Source organism: Drosophila ficusphila, unplaced genomic scaffold, assembly GCF_018152265.1.
Source record: "Drosophila ficusphila isolate 14025-0441.05 unplaced genomic scaffold, ASM1815226v1 contig_198, whole genome shotgun sequence".
Taxonomy (NCBI): domain Eukaryota; kingdom Metazoa; phylum Arthropoda; class Insecta; order Diptera; family Drosophilidae; genus Drosophila; species Drosophila ficusphila.
This window is the reverse complement of record NW_025064092.1, coordinates 13284281-13302089: the sequence shown is the minus strand read 5'-3', so window position 1 is coordinate 13302089 and position 17809 is coordinate 13284281. Positions and strand designations below refer to the sequence as shown.

The following is a 17809-nucleotide window of genomic DNA, read 5'->3' as shown; positions in this document are numbered from 1 at the left end:
ATTGGTCAGAAAAGCAAATTTTTTTAAGTTTCCAGAAAGTATGCTATGATTTTTGCGATGGGTCAGTATGAAGTGGCCCAACATATGGATCGACAAACACTGAATTGGGTGTTGGTTTTTTAACTTTGTTTGTTTCTTCGAAACAAAACACTAAAGTTTTCACATTAGGATATTCAAATCTTTCCGAACTTCGAACTAAAGTTCTCACTTAAGTTCCTAATACCCAATAACCTTGAGATTTTCATTTAAATGTGTGCAGCCCTGGAGAAAATGTAACTAAGGCTTAATTTTCTTGATTTATTGACAAATCAATAAAGCAAGCTAATTAAATAGACAGTCGGCTCCTTAATTAATTAGTTATATCTGCTCCAATCCGAGGATAAAGAATTGAATTCATTTATCTCAACACCTTTCACGATTTCTACAGGTGGTTTCCGTGCTCAGTTCTTTTCTCTTGTTATCTCTCTCTCTCTCTATGTTCATTATACCCTTGCAAAGGGTATTATAATTTCATTCAGAAGGAGACACCTCGGACCCCATAAGGTATACATATTCTTGATTTGTACATATAAATGAAAATCGGATGACTATATCATATAGCGGTCATAGGAACAACCGGTGTTAGCTCCGATATTGTTTAACCTTTATGCTCGCCATTGTCATGGCTGCAAGGGTAAATAAGCTTCGGCTCGCCGAAGCTAGCTTCCCTTCTTGCTTTAAATGCCTTTAATTATGTTTCGCATTAATTTAAGTAGTTTAACTGACAGTTATATTAGGACAGAAAAAATAATAAACAGGATTCAGTTGCATATATCAAAACCATTCTTTGCTCTCATGACATAGAAGACTAAAAAGTGCATTTGCAGATTCCTAATTCGCCTACTTCACGGGCTTCGACTTCCACAGGCCGTCGTTTAGGAAGTGGTACGTCTCGATGCCGATGCCCTTGTTCTTTGCCAGACTGTGGAAACGGGAAGATAAATGTGTTCATTGGTTATTGAAGTAAAGCAAATTGGCCAGAGATATTGAGTTCTCTCTAATTCTATAAAAATCTGAAAGCTTTACACAAGTTAAGAGCTACTGCAGCTAACACATATTCTCTCTTAACCGAAGAAATTTAATAGAATCTAGTAAACTAGCAAAAAGGACTCCTTACAAACTATTCAGTTCAACTGTTAAGCTAACTTAGAAAACAAATAAACTGTGTATATATAGTTTTGGGCTGAACTAGAAGTAAGAACTCTAAGTACTTGCAACCCATTTAGAGATAAAGCAAGTACTTTGAAAACATATAACTATAATGGAAATAAAGTCTAACTGGGGACGCAGTTTCAATCACTTACATTTCCTCTGTGGACAGTGTGAGGAGTCCAATGGCCAACGCGTGCTCCTTGCCCTCGGCCATGATGGCCACCACGGTGCTCTTATCCGCCGGGGTCATGCAGGCGCCCGGAGAGGTCAGACCCGGGCACATGACGTTTGCTCCGCTCAAGACGAACCGGATGGCTCCCTTGTCCACCTGCTGCATGGTCACAAAATAGGGGAACTTGTGCAGGAGCCGCAACGTGGGCATCCAGGGGCCATCGCGATGGCGGAAGAACACCTGTTCGCCGGCTCCATTCAGCAGGAGTTCGATGTGGTCGTGGCTGTGCAAGATATTGGGGAAAGGTAATGTGGTATCCGGGTCTAATAAATAAAAGGCCACAGCCTACCACTTGGCGATGCGGTACGAGTCCTTTTTGGGCAGGATCAAGTCGATGTGGGTCTCCAATTTGGGATATGCCTCCAACAACTTGGCACGTATGCCTTTCTGCACCGACGACTTCAGCTGCTGGATGCTCGAAATGCTGTCCTTGTCCTCGAATCTGGAAAGATCGGAAGGCCTAAGTTAGTCTGAAAGAGAACGACATAAGCGCCATGCTGTACGTACTTTTGAACATTTTGCACGACTTCCTTTTCTTGCGCTTTTTTTGGCAGCTGATGCGAACGAATTAGAGATGGAACAAGAACCAATATTTACGGCGTTGCCATACAGCCACATTGGTCTAAAAATTCTACAAAAAGCACGGAACACGAAAATACCAAGATGGTGTGAAACTTGAACATTAGGTTCGGAGCGCGGGTAAGAGACGTCCCTGGTTTTAGCACATTGAAACCAGGTTCGCAACTTGGGTAGGAGACGACCCTGGTTTTCAAACTGTTGCAAAGTGAAAGTTGCTCACTGTCAACAATTTGTTGCAAGTTGTATGCTAAGTGTATTAGTTGCACGTAGTAAATAAACATGCTACAGATATACGATTTTTACGAGTGTATTTAGAATACAAATATAGCGTACAACTAATAACTTTATTATACGTTTTTGTCATAATTTTCGCATGTCATTTAACTCTTGTAATCAAAGTAACTTTGGTGGGAGCTACCAGTGGGTGGAAAAAGGGGTGAAGGTGGTTCGAACTTGCTCAGGGCAACATGCATGGCTTCCTAAAACACATACAAAATCAAAATGCAAACCGAATCAGCAAAAAGAACTCCGAGAACAAAGTGTCGCCTTCTACATGGAAACCCAAAGATGGGTTGGTTTTGGGCTGCTGTTGTTGCTTCTGTTGCTGTTGTTGCTGTTGTTGCTGTTGCTGCTGTTGTTGCTGTTGTTGCTGTCGGAGTGTGTTGCATTTGTGGCCGAAGAGTAAGGCAAACATAGTTGATGGCAATTGCTTGCCGACAACGAGAACTATGTATATATTGAATAACAAGGAGGGGCCAAAGAGAGGGCGTTGAGAGCTACCACGAAGACAAAGCAATTTCGTCCTTGTTAGGCGATCCTCCTGCACATTCTTTTGCTGATGCACAGAAGAGTGGCCAAGTGGAAGAGTTGACTAAGTCTTCTCCGGCGCGGCTTCTATTCGACAATCTTTACTTATTAAGCATCAACTTGAGCCCTAGCCTTCTGCCCAGAGAATGTTGCCGCTGTCGCAGCTCTAAAGGATTCGATAAGTTTGAAAATAAGGGTGGAACTCGGCCCAAAGTGAAAGGCACAAAGTGAGCGGAAGGGACAACTTTGCAAAAATTGTGCGCATATTAAAATTCTTGGCGAAAGCTTTTGACATAAATTAAAACTTTTATCAATGTTCGTACAATGCTCACACACAGGCGAACGAACGCCGGTGTTATATCTGTATTTTTATCAAAAGCCAAAGAAATCTGCCCCCTGCCCCCCGAAAGGTGGGTCCGTCCCACCTAGAATGTTAGTCCTGGAAAGGAGTGGGAGTGGCATGAAATGGAGTGTGTGGAGTGCCTCCACACGCCGATTCCTTTGTTTTTTAGTCAACTGTGTTTGTGCAAGCTGAGTGCCAGTCAGCCAAAGAAATCCAGGAGAGGGCAGGATCGCAGGAACATCTCCTCCAAGGACATTCCGCACCTAGGCGCTTCTGATTATTTGCTTGATATTGGAGCGTGAGCGTTCCACTCAGTCGACATCGCATAAAACACAGGCACTTAATGCTCTCTTTCGCGGGACTGACACATCGAAGAAGGCTGATTGAAAACTTTTTTAATTAATTTCGATGCCAAAAAGTAACTGGCAGCAGGCAAGGGGAAGGGCACCACCGAATATTCACGAGCCAGGCCATCGACGTGCTCCCATTGAGCCAAACTTCGATGCCGTGCATACGCATAGATGGGCTAGGACTCCTCACAGTTTCCGGCCAAATCGGTGACGGACTGCGGATGGGGAGCGGCAAGTGGGCGGTAAGTGGGCGGGAACTAAGACTGATACCGCCAGAGCGCATTAAAAATGGATTTCACTTCATTGCTGGCATCGAAGCAGGCCCGCAACTCAAAGACAACATTTTCGGAGTAAAAATTATTAATGGGCTTACTGTGCGTAACGTGCCTTCATGAAGATAACTTGTACACCCAAAAAAAATACATTGATGAATTGAGTTATGCCATTGAACAATAAGAAATTAACACTGAATACAAAAAAAAGAAAAAAATTTTAAAGAAACGGAATTAAAAGCAAGAAAAGAACACTTAAGCCTTCCCGGCTAATGGAAACAATCAAGTGAGGTAGTTTTTTTCCCGGTGTAAATCGCTGAGCTGAGCTTAGGTGTTGCTGTCAGTGTTGGCGTCGCATTGGCTACGTGATTGTCGGTGCTGGCGACTGATTTTTGCGCCTGCGACAAAACTTTTTCAATAATGTATAAATCAAACTGTCATAAAGTCGCAGTCGCAGTCGCAGATTGCGAAATCGCCGGGCAGAGAGGTGGGTCTTAGGATCTTAGTTCAGGTCCGCGTCCGCGTGTTCCCACGCTTCTTGTTTTCCCCACACTTGGCGAGCAAACGTCAGGCAGGAATCCCTATCCCTACAACTGGTGACGTTTTCTTAGACAATTTAAGTTGCCATTGTGTCGCCCTGATGTGCATTTAATATGTGTCTGTATGTGCGAGGCAGAACGCACAACGCACAGACTTACAGACCTACAGACTTACAGACAGACAACGCCGAACCACCAACAACCCCCCAGATGTTACCTGTCGTCTGCCTGCAAGAGTTTCCTTTAAGCGTTTTTCACATTCATGGAAATATGTCACAAAATTTATTGCAAAATAATTTCGCCCTTGCTCCCGTGTGCTTCTGCTTCTGTGGGAAGGTAAGGTGCTGCGATTCTAATGCTGCTGCTGCCCAGGCCTCACGGACTAGTAGCCACTCACGAGCCACAGGGAGGCATGCCACGCCACACAGGCAAGCCACCAACTTCAAGGATAAACGGATCATTTAGAGCACCGAACACCCAGACCAGTGTACACTTGTTCTCCGAGACGAGACTGAGATTGCGGCCAGGTCCTCTTGACTCCCCCTGCATATTAAAATATTAAAAATTCCTTTGGATCCTTAAAAATTGTACCGCATCGTGGTTTGACTTCCGCACGAAGAGTCCTTTCGGATTGAAACTTTTGCGAGGAGGGAAAACATGCGTGACTGCCAAAGCACGAAATTTGCGATCTGCTTTCGTGGTATTAACTCTGGCAAAAAGTGTGTATTTCAAGCATCTCCTTTAATTACTTCACCTCGTTCATCGTTTATTCCATTTAAGCAACGTATTAGAACGAATGCCATTTAATAAATAAGCCAGGTAATATATGTAGCTGAAGTCCCTAAAAATGTTAAGCCGTTTTTGGGGATCAATCAAGCGGGGACATCGTTAAGCTGACACCACATTAAACCAACCCTTAATCCAGATGAATAAGAACCAAACCACAGACTTTTAGAGGCACACTCGTTTGCTATATATGTTCATATACATACGCTATATATACTATATCCACCTCTCATATATAGAGTATATGATACATGCACTGGCAACAAATTTAAGTTGCGGTGCAATTAAATACTGCGAAAGGAAAGTAAGCAAATGTTTGTGTTTGTGCGTTTCAACTCGTTTGAACGCGGAATATTTTTTGCAAATATATTCGAAAAAATGTGTAAATACAATAACAACAACAGCGAAAGCAAAAACGACTACAAACCCCTCAAAAGCGTGCCAATGTACGCGAACAGCCGACTGAGTGCATGTGTGCAGTGGGTGGTGCATGGTGGGTGGTGGGTATGCTGAATGTGGCACGTTGAATGCTGAATGGTGGGGCAGAAGGCCTCTGCTGGCTGGACTGGGGGTCTGATTGATCTGCGTGTGCGTGTTTAAACAAAAATTCGCAATGTAAATCGACAAATATGCACGCACCAAGCGGTTCGGCAGGGCTCATTTACAAAGTGTTTTTCGGACCAGCGGGGGAAGCTGCCACCGCTGGCGGGCCTGCTTTTGGGGCCCAGCAGCAGCAGCAGAGTAGTTTGTCTGTTGGCCCCACCCACTGGCAGTCCCCTCCCCTTTCCCCACCCCTCTCTTTCCCTCCTTCATTTCGGCCGCCTGTTTGTTAATGTTTTAATTGAATTCGAGTGGAGCGCCGCCAACTGAAGGCAGGCGACGCGCTAAATGTTTAATCGAGCTGATAATTACCCGACCTTGTCAGCCGGGAATGCCGAATCAACGGTGATATATGCGCTGCATCCTGCCAAGAGGCAACTGCAACTGCAAACTGCCATTGCATCAGCATATCCATATGCATATCCACACACACACAAAACAGGCAAAGAGGCGCAGGCACAACCACTTCTCCTCAAGATTTGGAGTGAGCGAAACGGAAATTCCTGCCGCTGGCCAGGCCAGCCACGAGTCAACGCCTTGGAAGCGTTTTCCAATGATTTATTAACTAATTTAGCGGCGATATTATTTATACCAGCTCGCCCAGGCAGAGGCGGCTGAAAAAAGCAGTAGAGTAGGGGGCCCAGACAGGAAGGGCTCCGCACTGACTGCTCGGCAAGGATAATGCTCGAAAATGCTGCCGCAATGTAAACGAGCAGCAACAAACGGCCGAACAACAGCCTGCCACTATCCACTATCCACTATCCACTATTCACCATCCGCAATCCTCTTTCCCGAAGACGCCAACAAAATCGCAAGGAAAATTGAGCTTTGCAGGAGGAGCAGGAGCAGTGGAGCACGGACATCGGAACATCGGCAGCAGCAGCAGCAGCAGCAGCAGCAAGTAGCAAGTAGCAAGTAGCAGTTGCAACAATGGGCAAGTTGGGAACTTTAAGAAATTTACACCATCAGCAGATAAGAGTGCATGGCCACCAGGCGAGTGGCGCCGCCAGATCACGGATGCACCGCCTAAATGGAGTGGGCATCGGATGGGGATGGGGATGGGGATGGGGATGGGAACCCATCCTGGTTGGGGGATGGTGATGGGGGGAAGGCAAGAAGACAAGAAGTTCAAACTGCTAAGGAAAATTTGCAGCGCCGACACTTTTTGCCGCCTTTGCCCTTGTTGTTCGTTCGGCTCTGTGTGTGTGCAGCAAACAATCTGTTTCCCGGCATCAACTTTGCCAGAAAAATTGAAACAAGCTGAACGGCGGCAGTCAACTAGAACATGGCGAATATCAGAGTGGCAGAGTGGGTGGCCGACAGTTTTGGCTTTTGGCTGGTGGGTGGTGGGTGAATGGGTGGTTGGGTGGTTGAATGCTTTCGAGGGTGCAGTGGCAGTGGCAGTGGCAGTGGCAGTGGCAGTAGGCTGGCGCTTATTGTGCTGGCGCAACCAGCAACTTGCAACTAGCAACTACCAACTTGTGGCGTGGGCATGTATCATATTTAGACACGGGAAAGACAGAAATATAAACTTATAAAGACCAGGGCCCCAGCCCGAAAATATATAGTTGCCGAGGCAAGCACAAAAACCATATTTGGCAACTGAGCAGCAGTTGAAAGGACTTTACAGCGCGCCCAGCTGATGAGTTATGGCCAAAGTTATCGGCTGCTGGTTCTTGTAGGCCTCCGAATCCAACTCCTGCCACGTTTTTCCACGCTGCGTGGCAAGTACTGATAATAAGATATGCCCTTTCGCCCATCAGACAGGAGGGCGGGAGGCGCAGTCCAAACCGCGTCAAACACTTCCACTTCCACTTCTGCTGCTGGCCCGCTGCAGCCGGAAGTCCACTAAATAACAAGTTGTATGGCCAGCAGCAAAAGCAGCAGCAGCAGCTACAGCAGCAGCAGCAGCAACAGCAGCAGCAGCAGCAGTAGCTACAGCAGCAGTAGCAGCAACAGCGTGTGATGGCAGCGGACTCAGCGAACTCAGGCTGGAAATAAAGGGCAACTTAAGTAAGTTTAATTGCACGAAACGGAAACGAAACTAACGAAACTTTGCCTTTTGGCTCGGTTGACTTCTTCTGCTCGGCCCTTGATGCCCAATCGCCTTTCCCCGTTTTCTGCACTTTTTTTATGCCAATGAAGAACGAGGGAACCAGGAGAACGGAACCAAATTAAAATTTGCATTCTCGAATTTTGGATGCGGCCCCCTCCTCCTCCAGCTCCTCCAGCTCCTCCAGATCTCCCAGTGCATCTTGTCTTCCTCCGCTTGCTTCTTTGAAGCAGGAACAAATTGAGTTCAGTTCGGTCTGGCTGTGGAGATATAAGTATCCTTAAAGTGTTCAAATCCCCAAACTCCCCGACTGACCAGAGGGCTTCCCACCGATTACCCGATTAGCGAGAGAGATAAAAACTGCTGGCCGCGTCGGAGGAATGAACCCTTAATAGGATTTTATCCATCCCCGATGGAGAACTGGTGGCCTCCTGTTCCTATTTTGGAGGAGGGGGAACACACATCTGTTGTAACTGCTGTAACAGCGCCGAATTGGAATCACGGCCTGCCGATGATTGCCGTCAATTGAATGCCAATTGTTTTTCTTTCCCCCGCGTTTTTCTTTTGATACATTTTTCGACCACGTTTTGTTTAGCACTGCAGCACTACCAGCCCAGTGTGAGCGAAATCAAACGCTTTTTGGCCAGATCAAGTTGCCGCCGTCTGTTGTTGGCTTGGCATCGGCATTTTCATTTAACGGCCGTCCTGGGACAACATGTCTGCAGCCGGAAAACCGCCGAGTGCCGAGCGGTGAATCGGGCAATAAAACGGGTTTAGAAAGTAGAAAGCCGTGTTTTCCAATGGAGGCAGCGCGACTTTTGAAACCTTCCCCTTTTTTTTTTTTGGAAATGAAAGCAAATTTTACAATCTTTATTGTCTGTGATTGGCATTCGGGCTTCCTTCTTCCGAATCCCCTTTGCTGTGTCAGTTTTTGAGTTGAGTGGTGTGTGGAATCAGTCCCGTCCATCCGCCATCCGAAGTGATTATCTGCGGGCAGTGGCACCTGGCCGCGTGCCAAGTGGCGTCGAGTGGCCAGAAGATTTTGGCAAGACTCCGAGTGCAAAAAAAAAAACAACAACAACAACAACAGGGCCAGAGCAACCGGTTGGACAGCAGTTCGGACGGACGGACACATTGCACTGCCAAGAAGAAAGTCGTGTCGAAAAATCGCACTTGCTTAATTTACATAAAATTGCACAAATCCACAAAGCATGAGTGCTTTGACCTGCTGAACCCGATGACTTCATCCCGCTGTCTCCCACACACACACACACTCACACTTACACACACATAGACAGTATACGCAGTGGCCCAAATAAAGCCATGTCGCCATCTTAGGGTAATTTATACAGGCGGGAAGTGCGAAAGTGGGAAAGAGGGGAAGTGGGGAAGTGGGTGGGCGACTGACAAGAGGAAAGGAGAAAGGAGAAAGGGGTGAGAGTGCTCCACTTTGAAGTGCAGTGGAGAAAAGCGCAACGGCAGCTCTGAGAAGGGAAATTGTACTAGGAAATTTGCCGGAAATTAAAACTTGTGCAAAATAAATCGCCAAACCTCGAAATGGTGTACAAACACACTCACTTTGCGACGAGCAGTGGGACTGATACTCGGCAGGCAGGCAGGGTGGAGTGCAATGAGACGGAGTGTGTTGGGTGGACGGACATTGGGGATTGGGGAGCAGGGACGCTGTGAGATCGATGTACTCGCGACCCAAACACTCCTCAGAGGGCAATCGGCATACTCGCACCCCTTCCCCGCCGGAGAGGCAGACACACATTGCCCCAAATCTGACCTCTTTAGACCTTGCCGCGTGGCCCTTCAACAAAAAAAAAAAAAAAAAAAAAAAAATATAGATGGCGCTAACTCAAAGCTCGAGCAAGTGAGCAGGAAGTGGCTGCTCCTGGCCGCTGTCCCACCCACCGGGCGCTTCATTCCGCTGGATTTGCCGCTAATGGAGTGACAGTTGGCAAAGAATTATTAGATTTGCACATGCATACTGCGTTCCAAACGGAACGTACACCCGGCAACCCGGGAACTGGAGTTGGAGTAGCAGTTGGATTCGAATTCGGATTCCGACTTGGAGTTGGAGGTGGCTAGATTGGGCGAATGCAAAACGTGATTGTGATTGCCCTGCAGAAGAACCCAACACGAAGTCGAAAAAAGTATCCGGCTGGAAGAACAAGAAGAACAACACTGGCGCAGGGTGAAAGCTAATTTCCTTAATAGTCTCGACAATTACATGATATCTGACTCCTCTGGCCAGGTCGGCCAGCCAGCCAACCGATCCGGGGTGCATCGGCTATCTAGATGGATGTTTTAAAACATGAAGTTTAATTTCCTTAATTCGGCCAAACCCGAAACGAGACAGTGATTGACCGGCCTGACCAACTGGACGAATCTATCGGAGCCACCGAACACTGAACACTGAACACTGAACACTGAACACTGAACACCGAACACTACGCCCTCGAAGCTGGGATTCGGATTCGGATCGGAATAATTGTACCAGCATCCTGAGTAATGACAGGGAACTAGGCAGCAAACCAAACCAACGAACCAACCAACCAACCAACTGACGAACCAACCAACGAACCAACAAAACAACCAACCGGTGGGTCGGAATTGCCTGACAGCAGGTCATAATGCATGTGACCCAGGCCGGGCTTTTAATCAACTTTAATTAAAACTGCACACACAAAACCCGAAAACGACTTGATAAAACGCCATTAACTGGGAGCTCCACTGACAGCGGTTTTATCGGTGGCTTCTGTACAAAGCTTTTAATTGATAAGTGTGTGGTTGCCGCAGACTCGATGACTCGATGACTCACCAGTCGCAAACCTTTCGTTTGTCAGACAGACTGAGTGTTACTGTTACTGTGTGTTTGCGGTCCTGCGGACGACGTGTCCATGTCCTGGAACTCGTCGTGCAAAGTGCCCCTCCTCCTCCTTTCCTCTTAAACGGGGGGAATGTCTAATTCAGTTGGCCCACTTTCCTGGGGGGGGCGACCACTTTGCGCTTTATGCCACATTATTTTAGGGCTTATACCGCGACTGAACCAAAGCTCTGCGAAATTACGCTCATTTCAAAACTGTTATTGAATCTTGGGCGAAGTAAATAATCCTTGTTGAAATGAAAGAGAAATCCCGTTCCGGCCGCAAGTGCCCTCCTCCGCCGCCGCCGTCAGTTGTGACCCAGACTTAGTCTCCCCCCCGCTCGTGGCATCCACTAAACGCTGCCAAATTATACGCAATCATTTTGAGCTTAACGAAAGTGCGCCAGTCTGCGGCCGGGAAGGAATGGGAGTGAACAGAGTGGAGCAGAGTCTTCCTCCTGCCAAAGGAGGAGGAGGAGGAGGTCCTTTCTGGGGTTGGGCGAATGGGGTTGCTTGCGGTTCAGACAACAGCGAATTGGTTACTCGGAATGCTTTGGCAGTGGCCCGTGGATGCCCCGGCTAGGAAAAATACGACGACAATGTGTCATCGTAAATTGTTCGTCTGCCCGGGAGTGGGGCTTTTCAAATTTATACCTTCATATTAAACTGGCTATTGTATATCGAGCAGCCAGAATTACTCCCCCTCCCCGAGGAATGCCAAGCTCTATCCCGAAATTCTCTGGGATCCAAATTAATCCCGCAAAAAATCTAAAAAGTGCATTAATATTTGTTCTTCCCCGACCATTTGGATTTGAGTACTGGAGGAGGTTCTTGGAAAGCATAGGGAAAGTGTACAAAGTAAACATTTGCTCTGCTAAGAAGCTTTCCGCGTTAAGTGACCATCTAAACAATTTAGTCGGTGCGGCTAAGGGGCTGCCGTGCCGCGCGAAGTGACAGATAAAATAACACAATCGTAGACTCAGATTCTCCCCCCAATGGATGCTCCTTCCACAGCTTCAAGTCGTAAAAGCGACAGAAGAACACAGCGAAAAAATGGCTTAATAGCAAAGAAAATTCGCCAGCAATTTCGTGGTTTCTGGTTCGTCGCGCATTGTAAAATTATATATATAGTATACGTATATATCTGCGAGTATCTCGAAGATTAAATGAGACACTTTGCGTAGTGCTGGAGTCATAGAGGCGAAGCGCAGCGCAAAAAGAAAATGCCGCTCAATTTGCTGCACAAACAGAACGCAAATCAAATAAGAGAGCCTGGCAACAAAAAGCAGCTACGACGGAAGGGTCGGGGTGGCATGAGGCAGCGTGGCAGCGTGGCAATGTGGGCCCCACTGAGACATTGGACGGGACGGATGGCCGTGGCGGTGGAGTGGTTTGTCAGGGGGAAGGCGTCGTCGTCGTCGGCTGCAATGGTACAATTTATGACAACTTAATTGATTTACTTTACGTACGTGACCAGAAAAATGAATATTGCCTTACGATGGGATTTCGTTGGAGCTTTTTTCCGTTGCCGCCGGATGTTCTATTTCAACGCTTTCCACTCGCTGTTTGCCCCACAAACACCAAACAGCAGTGGAGGAGGCAACCACATCATCATCATCATCGGCTGCTAGGAGCCATGTTCCGCAGTCTTCGCTTAAATCGCGCAATTAGCAGTGTCGCCACACGGCTTTCGGTGCGTTGGTGCTTCGGTGCTGAAGGAGGAAGTGGAGGAGTGGTGGAGTGGAGCAGTGGAGGAGTGGTGGAGTGGAGTGGGTTGCCCACTAATTTAATTTGCTTATTTCACAGATTTTGTTGTGTTCATTCCGGCGACTAGAGCGTCCTCAAAAGTGAGCTTCAGTTGTGTGCCAAGGCTCTCCAACGTTTGCCTTAATGCGGTAAAAAACAAACAACATCGGGAAACCAGGTATTCAAATTCAGAAAATCTGGTTTGCCATATTAAGTAAAAAATATCTTGAATTCCCGGTCAACTGCTTGTTGATTTGTCCCACATAAAGACACCAGTGGAGGTGGCCACTGGTCACGCTTCCGCGAACTCGAGAACTCGAGTCTAAGCTCCTTCGACTTTGAGTGCGGAAAGTTCCTCGTCATCGCGGTGTCATGGCTCCGCTGGCCAAAGGAGGCGACCGGCAAACTTCGGTCGTATGCTATTTGAGCAGCCTAAGTAGACCAGTTTATCCTGTCTTAGTTGCTTTGACCTTTTCCCTCTTTTTTTATCTCGACTTCTCTTGCGGCAATTTCGCATGGAAATGCGTGTCGGAAAAGCGAAGGCCATTGACTAACTTGCTCATTTGTGGCCCTCTCTGCGATTTAGTTTGCAAATGCGTGGCTCCAAGGTTTGGGGTCCGCGGTTCGGGGTTCGTGGTCCGAGGGCCCACTGTCGCAGTGGCTCGGCAAAAGTTTGCTCCAGCTCCAGCTTCATCAATTCACTTTGACTTCGACTTTGAGTTGGCCTAGACGAAAACACACACACACGCTCAATTCTACTTGCTACTTGCTACTTTGGCTTAATCGCACATAAGCGGTGAGTTTTTTGTGTACTTAAGAAACCACTTAAGAAGTCGTTAAATAATCAATGAATAAAGATTCTTGCCGCCTTTCTTGTCTTGCCGCGATGTTTCTCCCTGCCGACGCATAAATTGTCATAAATAAATGAGCAAGTCGTGCCAGCAAAGGCTTGCACTCCTCCTTGTCCTCCTTGTCCTAGTGGGCCATTTCCATTTCCACATCCACATCCTCACTCGCCTGATGACTCCACATCCTCTGCCATCCTCTGACGACTCCCCCGGATCGCTGGCTGGAAGAGCACAATTGGTTTTGAATCAATGTGAAGGGGCGTCATTGGACAATACAGCCAGCACTTCAGCGTCAGTCGCAGAAAAGTTTTCCGTCTGAGGGAAACTTTTCAGTTGTAGTAGATCCACCGCAGGTAATTGAGTGGAAACGCGTCCAGAATTACCTAACTGAGCTCATACGCAAACAGAGCCAAGCAAACACATCCATGACTATTGTATAAAATCATCCGATTTTATACATCTTAACTGCACAAAACATTGTGCAATTTAATTACAGGCCAACGCTATTCGATAAACTTCTCTGGTTTAGTGTAAGTGCAAGTGATTTCGGCATAACTTTGATTCAAAATTTGGTTTCCGTTCCTTGGCAATTACTCTTTCTGCCCGACATTTGAGTGTTCAATTGGTCCGATCGCCGCCACTTGCCACTTGCCACTTGCCACTTGTTGTTGCCCCACTGAATGAATCACCCTATATTTAAATCTTTTGTAGCAAACGATTTTTACCCGAATTCGTTTTGGTTCCCGTTTCCTGAGTTTTATTGCATTTGATTGCTGTATTTTTTTTTTTGATTTTTTTTTTTTTGATTTTCATCAATTCTTTGTCTCTTGTTCGTTATTGACTTTGATTTTACTTTCGGCGTTGGCTTTGTGGCTCCTGCACCGCGATTTAACGGCTTTTAGCCAACAGTCGGATGTCAGATAGACGACCAGCGAAGCACAAAGGCAGTTGGAAGTGGGAAGTGGGGTGTTCAGGAGTCAGGAGTCAGGAGTTGGGTGTGTTTCCCTGTTTGGCTGTTTGGGTGTTTGGAGTCGACATACGACAGCTGTCATGGCACCCAGCCCCACGAACTTGCTGTCTGCGGAGCAAGTGCCTTAATTTGTGGATTTTGTACAAATGGTTCGGAAGAATTGCTTTAAGTAATTGTTTTCGCCTCCTGACGTCCCTGCAAGTATTGTGCCATTTTTGGCGCTGGTCCTGCCACGTTCGCCTCCCAGATATTGCCAATGCCATGTTGTTGGACTTTTGCTTGCTGTTCTGTTCTGTTTATGGCATCGTTGCGTGCCTCCGACTGGCTCCTCCTGGGTTCCTCGGTTGCGCCACTCCTGTGGCAGTCGTACGTTGTGTGATTCAATCGAATTCCGCCGCCGACTTTAACCTATTTCAATAATGCCTGGCTTCGATTCGATTCGAGTGCTCTCTCCTCTCCAGCATCCAGATTGAATGTTGACACGGGATACGGAATACGGAATACGGAATACAGTGGCAGTGGCGCCTGACTTCTTGTCGCTCAAGGAGGCACCTCCAATAAACACGAACGGGGCTCCATGGGGTTATGGGCTTTAATGAGACCCGGCTGGGCCGGAACAGGTGGCTGCTGCAGTCGACGGCCTCGTGGGAATTGCGAACCCTGCGGACTCGGGATTCGGACGGCCATCATCCTCTTTGCAATTCTCATTTTACATATTGCCCTCGGAGTTGTATATTTTTTTACCTTTGTGTGTTTGCCTAACTGCCTGCGCCGCAGTCCCCCAATATAGAGTGGGTGTTGGAAAGGGGGAGGGGGAAGGGGGTGCTGAATGCGGCTCTTAGGAGCCGACAGTCGGACTGTCTATCCGTATCCGTGTGCCATTTTCCTCTCTGTTTGCGCACATTGCCTTCGTGCCGCGCCGCCCCCCTCCGCCCCCCTCCGTTTTGCACCTTTTGTACGTTTTTAATTTTCCTGTTTTATTTCCGGTTTTACGATTCCCATCTCGAATCTAGATTGCAATAGCGCCCCTGTCGTTTGTCCAACGGCGCTGCGTCCTGCCACGAGCCACGAGCCACGAGCCACTGCCACTGCATCCTCGCCTTAGATCATTGCCTCATAAGGGGGCATCCATCCATCCATCCATCCATCCATCCATCCATCCATCCATCCATCCACACGGCGGTTGCGATCAAGTAACCATTAAAGCAAGGCTCGTAGGCAAAACTGTTGAGGCTGTGGAGCTTTAATTTTGGGTCCCTTGAGGGGAGGACCAAGCCTGTCCGGTGGCGGCCCTTTGTGCATGATTCGGCAGGTATTCCATTGACGTTGGGGGGATAAAGATTAGGATTTAGATAAGGGCGAACGTGTGGGACGGCGGGCAGGCAGTTAGCTAACTGGCAACGTTTTTGTGGGCCACCACAGCCACCGCTTGTGTGCTTGGCTTGGCCCGACTGCCTTCGGGAAATATTTGCATAAAAAGGTCACTGGCACCCAGTGTTTGCGTGTCCCATTGAGGAAGCCAGCCGTATTTGCGATGAAGCGACATTGATGCCAGCCAGAAGCCAGGACTTGCCAGGACTCGCCAGGTGGCAGCATCCGTTGTGGTTCAAGCCGAAGATTTCGTCAGTTTTCACATGATGCCTGCAATAGGATATGTATATTGTGACAAGTTATCCTTAAAGCGGAACTGGCGAATCAGACTGCGTTTGTCCACACTCTCCTCGATTTGAGTAGGGATTGGAACAAAGTCAGTACTCTTCTACACCTCCCAATCCGGCCAACTTTGAACAACAAAAGGCAATTTGCGAACAGCAACTGTGGAAGCGGGCTGACGGCTGATGGACAGCGAGCAGGATTAACTGGAACACGAGACGAGCGAATGCTGCTGCTGCTGCTGCTGCTGCTGCTGCTGCTGCTGCTGCTGCTGCTGCTGCGGCCAATGCAAAAAGCAAACCCAAACTCACTGCGAAGAAGCGCAGAACAAGGCAATGTTCTTGGACGCCGTCCTGCTCTTCCTGCACTTTCTCGGCCTCCTCCTGCTCCTTAGGCTCCTCCTCCTGCTCCTCGGAGAGATTCAGCGAGAGATGCTACCGTTTTCTGCTGCCAAAACAAGGCAGTCGAGTCGTGCAGCTCGTGGCGGACTCCAAACTCTCGAGGCGGAGGGCCGTATTTGAGTGAGTTGGGTCCTGAGTCCTGGTCCGGAATGCTGCCAGGCAGATTTCTAGATAAATAGATTGACAGCGCTGATGGTCGAAATAATTAATTGAATGAAACTGGCACAACAAATGGCTTTAATTAGTGTCGGGTTTCGTCGGCCTTCCCACCCGATTTTCCGACTTTCCCGATTTCCTTCCACCACCCATTTGTTTCGGACTGACTTGCTTTTCTGTTCTCTTTCGCAGCTAATAGCCGCTTTCAAAATGGAAGGCCGATCCCAATTTGAAATGTTTCTCTGATTCAGTTAAGTGACTACTCAGTCATCCATCGATAAATCGCAGCGCCCAGGTGCAAGTCTGCAAATCTGCAGAGCTGCAGCAACCAATTTCCCCCACTTCCCCCGGGCAACAGAGGCCTCGTCGGATTTTGTGACTCTTTCTAAAGGGGGAATGGTTCGGAGGGATTTCCCCAATGGTCGAGGGGATGTGGGGGATGAGGGGTAGCAGAGCAGCCGAGGTATTGATGGTAAGGTTTACGTGTTGGTTGTTACCGTGCTCGACGCTCGACGCTCGACGCTCTGTCGCGCATTTCCATGAAAATTATTCAAGCAGAAGGATATATGATAATTTCCGTCGGAAGTGTAATCAAAAATCGCTTAGACAAGTGCTCCTTCCCCTTCGCACAGGCACACACACACACACACACACACGCACACGGGTGCAAAGGAAAGGAGGTGTACATAAACACAATGATATAATGATATACAAGTTCCAAAGAGGAAACTGCACCGGGTTAACCTGGACTGCCCTTCCGATTCGAGGTGCCAAGTTCACTCGGCAGGAGCTTTCATTCTTTAATTGATTCCATAATAAACCTTGGAGTCTCCAGTGTAGAATACCACATATTAAATGGCTGATCAACCGGCAACTCATGATCTTCTAGCTGCGATGACGAGGCGAGACAGTTGAATGAAACTGGCCTGCTGATGATGCAATGTGGCTAATGCTGACGGCTGACGGCTGACGGCTGATAGCTCAGTTCAGTTCACCTTCTCGTCGGCTTCTGGGGCAACCAGGATGCCACATCCTGTGGCAGTGCGGCACTGTGGCAGTGGCAATCGTGTGTGCTCTCAGTTGACTTGTATGCGACAATGAAGCGATGCCCATTCGCAGTATCGACGGCTATTTGCATTGTGCTGTGTGTTTGAGCCCCTTCCTTTCTTTTTTTTCTGGATTTTGTTTTTTCCGATAATCCGCTTTTGCCGGGCCTTCTGATCCTAGTCAGCTTTTGTTCGCTTTCACACCAACTATTTACGCCGGAGCGGGGGCGGAGGAAGGGGAAAGCGGGGAGGGGGGGGAAGCGGGCCGGCGATTCGCTCTTTGTTTTCCGGTTTTGCGCTTTTTCGTTTCATTTTCGCTTTCACTTGGCCCGAACGGCCGAAAAACCAAAAGATTTTAATGCCAT

General features: G+C 47.8%; 1 protein-coding gene across 1 annotated transcript; it reads right to left on the bottom strand.

Annotated features, from left to right (window-relative positions):
- Positions 1-746: 746 nt before the first annotated feature.
- LOC108097033 (malignant T-cell-amplified sequence 1 homolog) lies at positions 747-2007 on the bottom strand (the record flags this gene model as incomplete). Its single annotated transcript, XM_017199052.2, has 4 exons — positions 747-961; positions 1344-1646; positions 1713-1865; positions 1931-2007. Coding segments are annotated over 4 exons (615 nt in total), but the record flags the coding sequence as incomplete, so codon positions are not given.
- Between the last annotated feature and the right edge of the window lie 15802 nt (positions 2008-17809).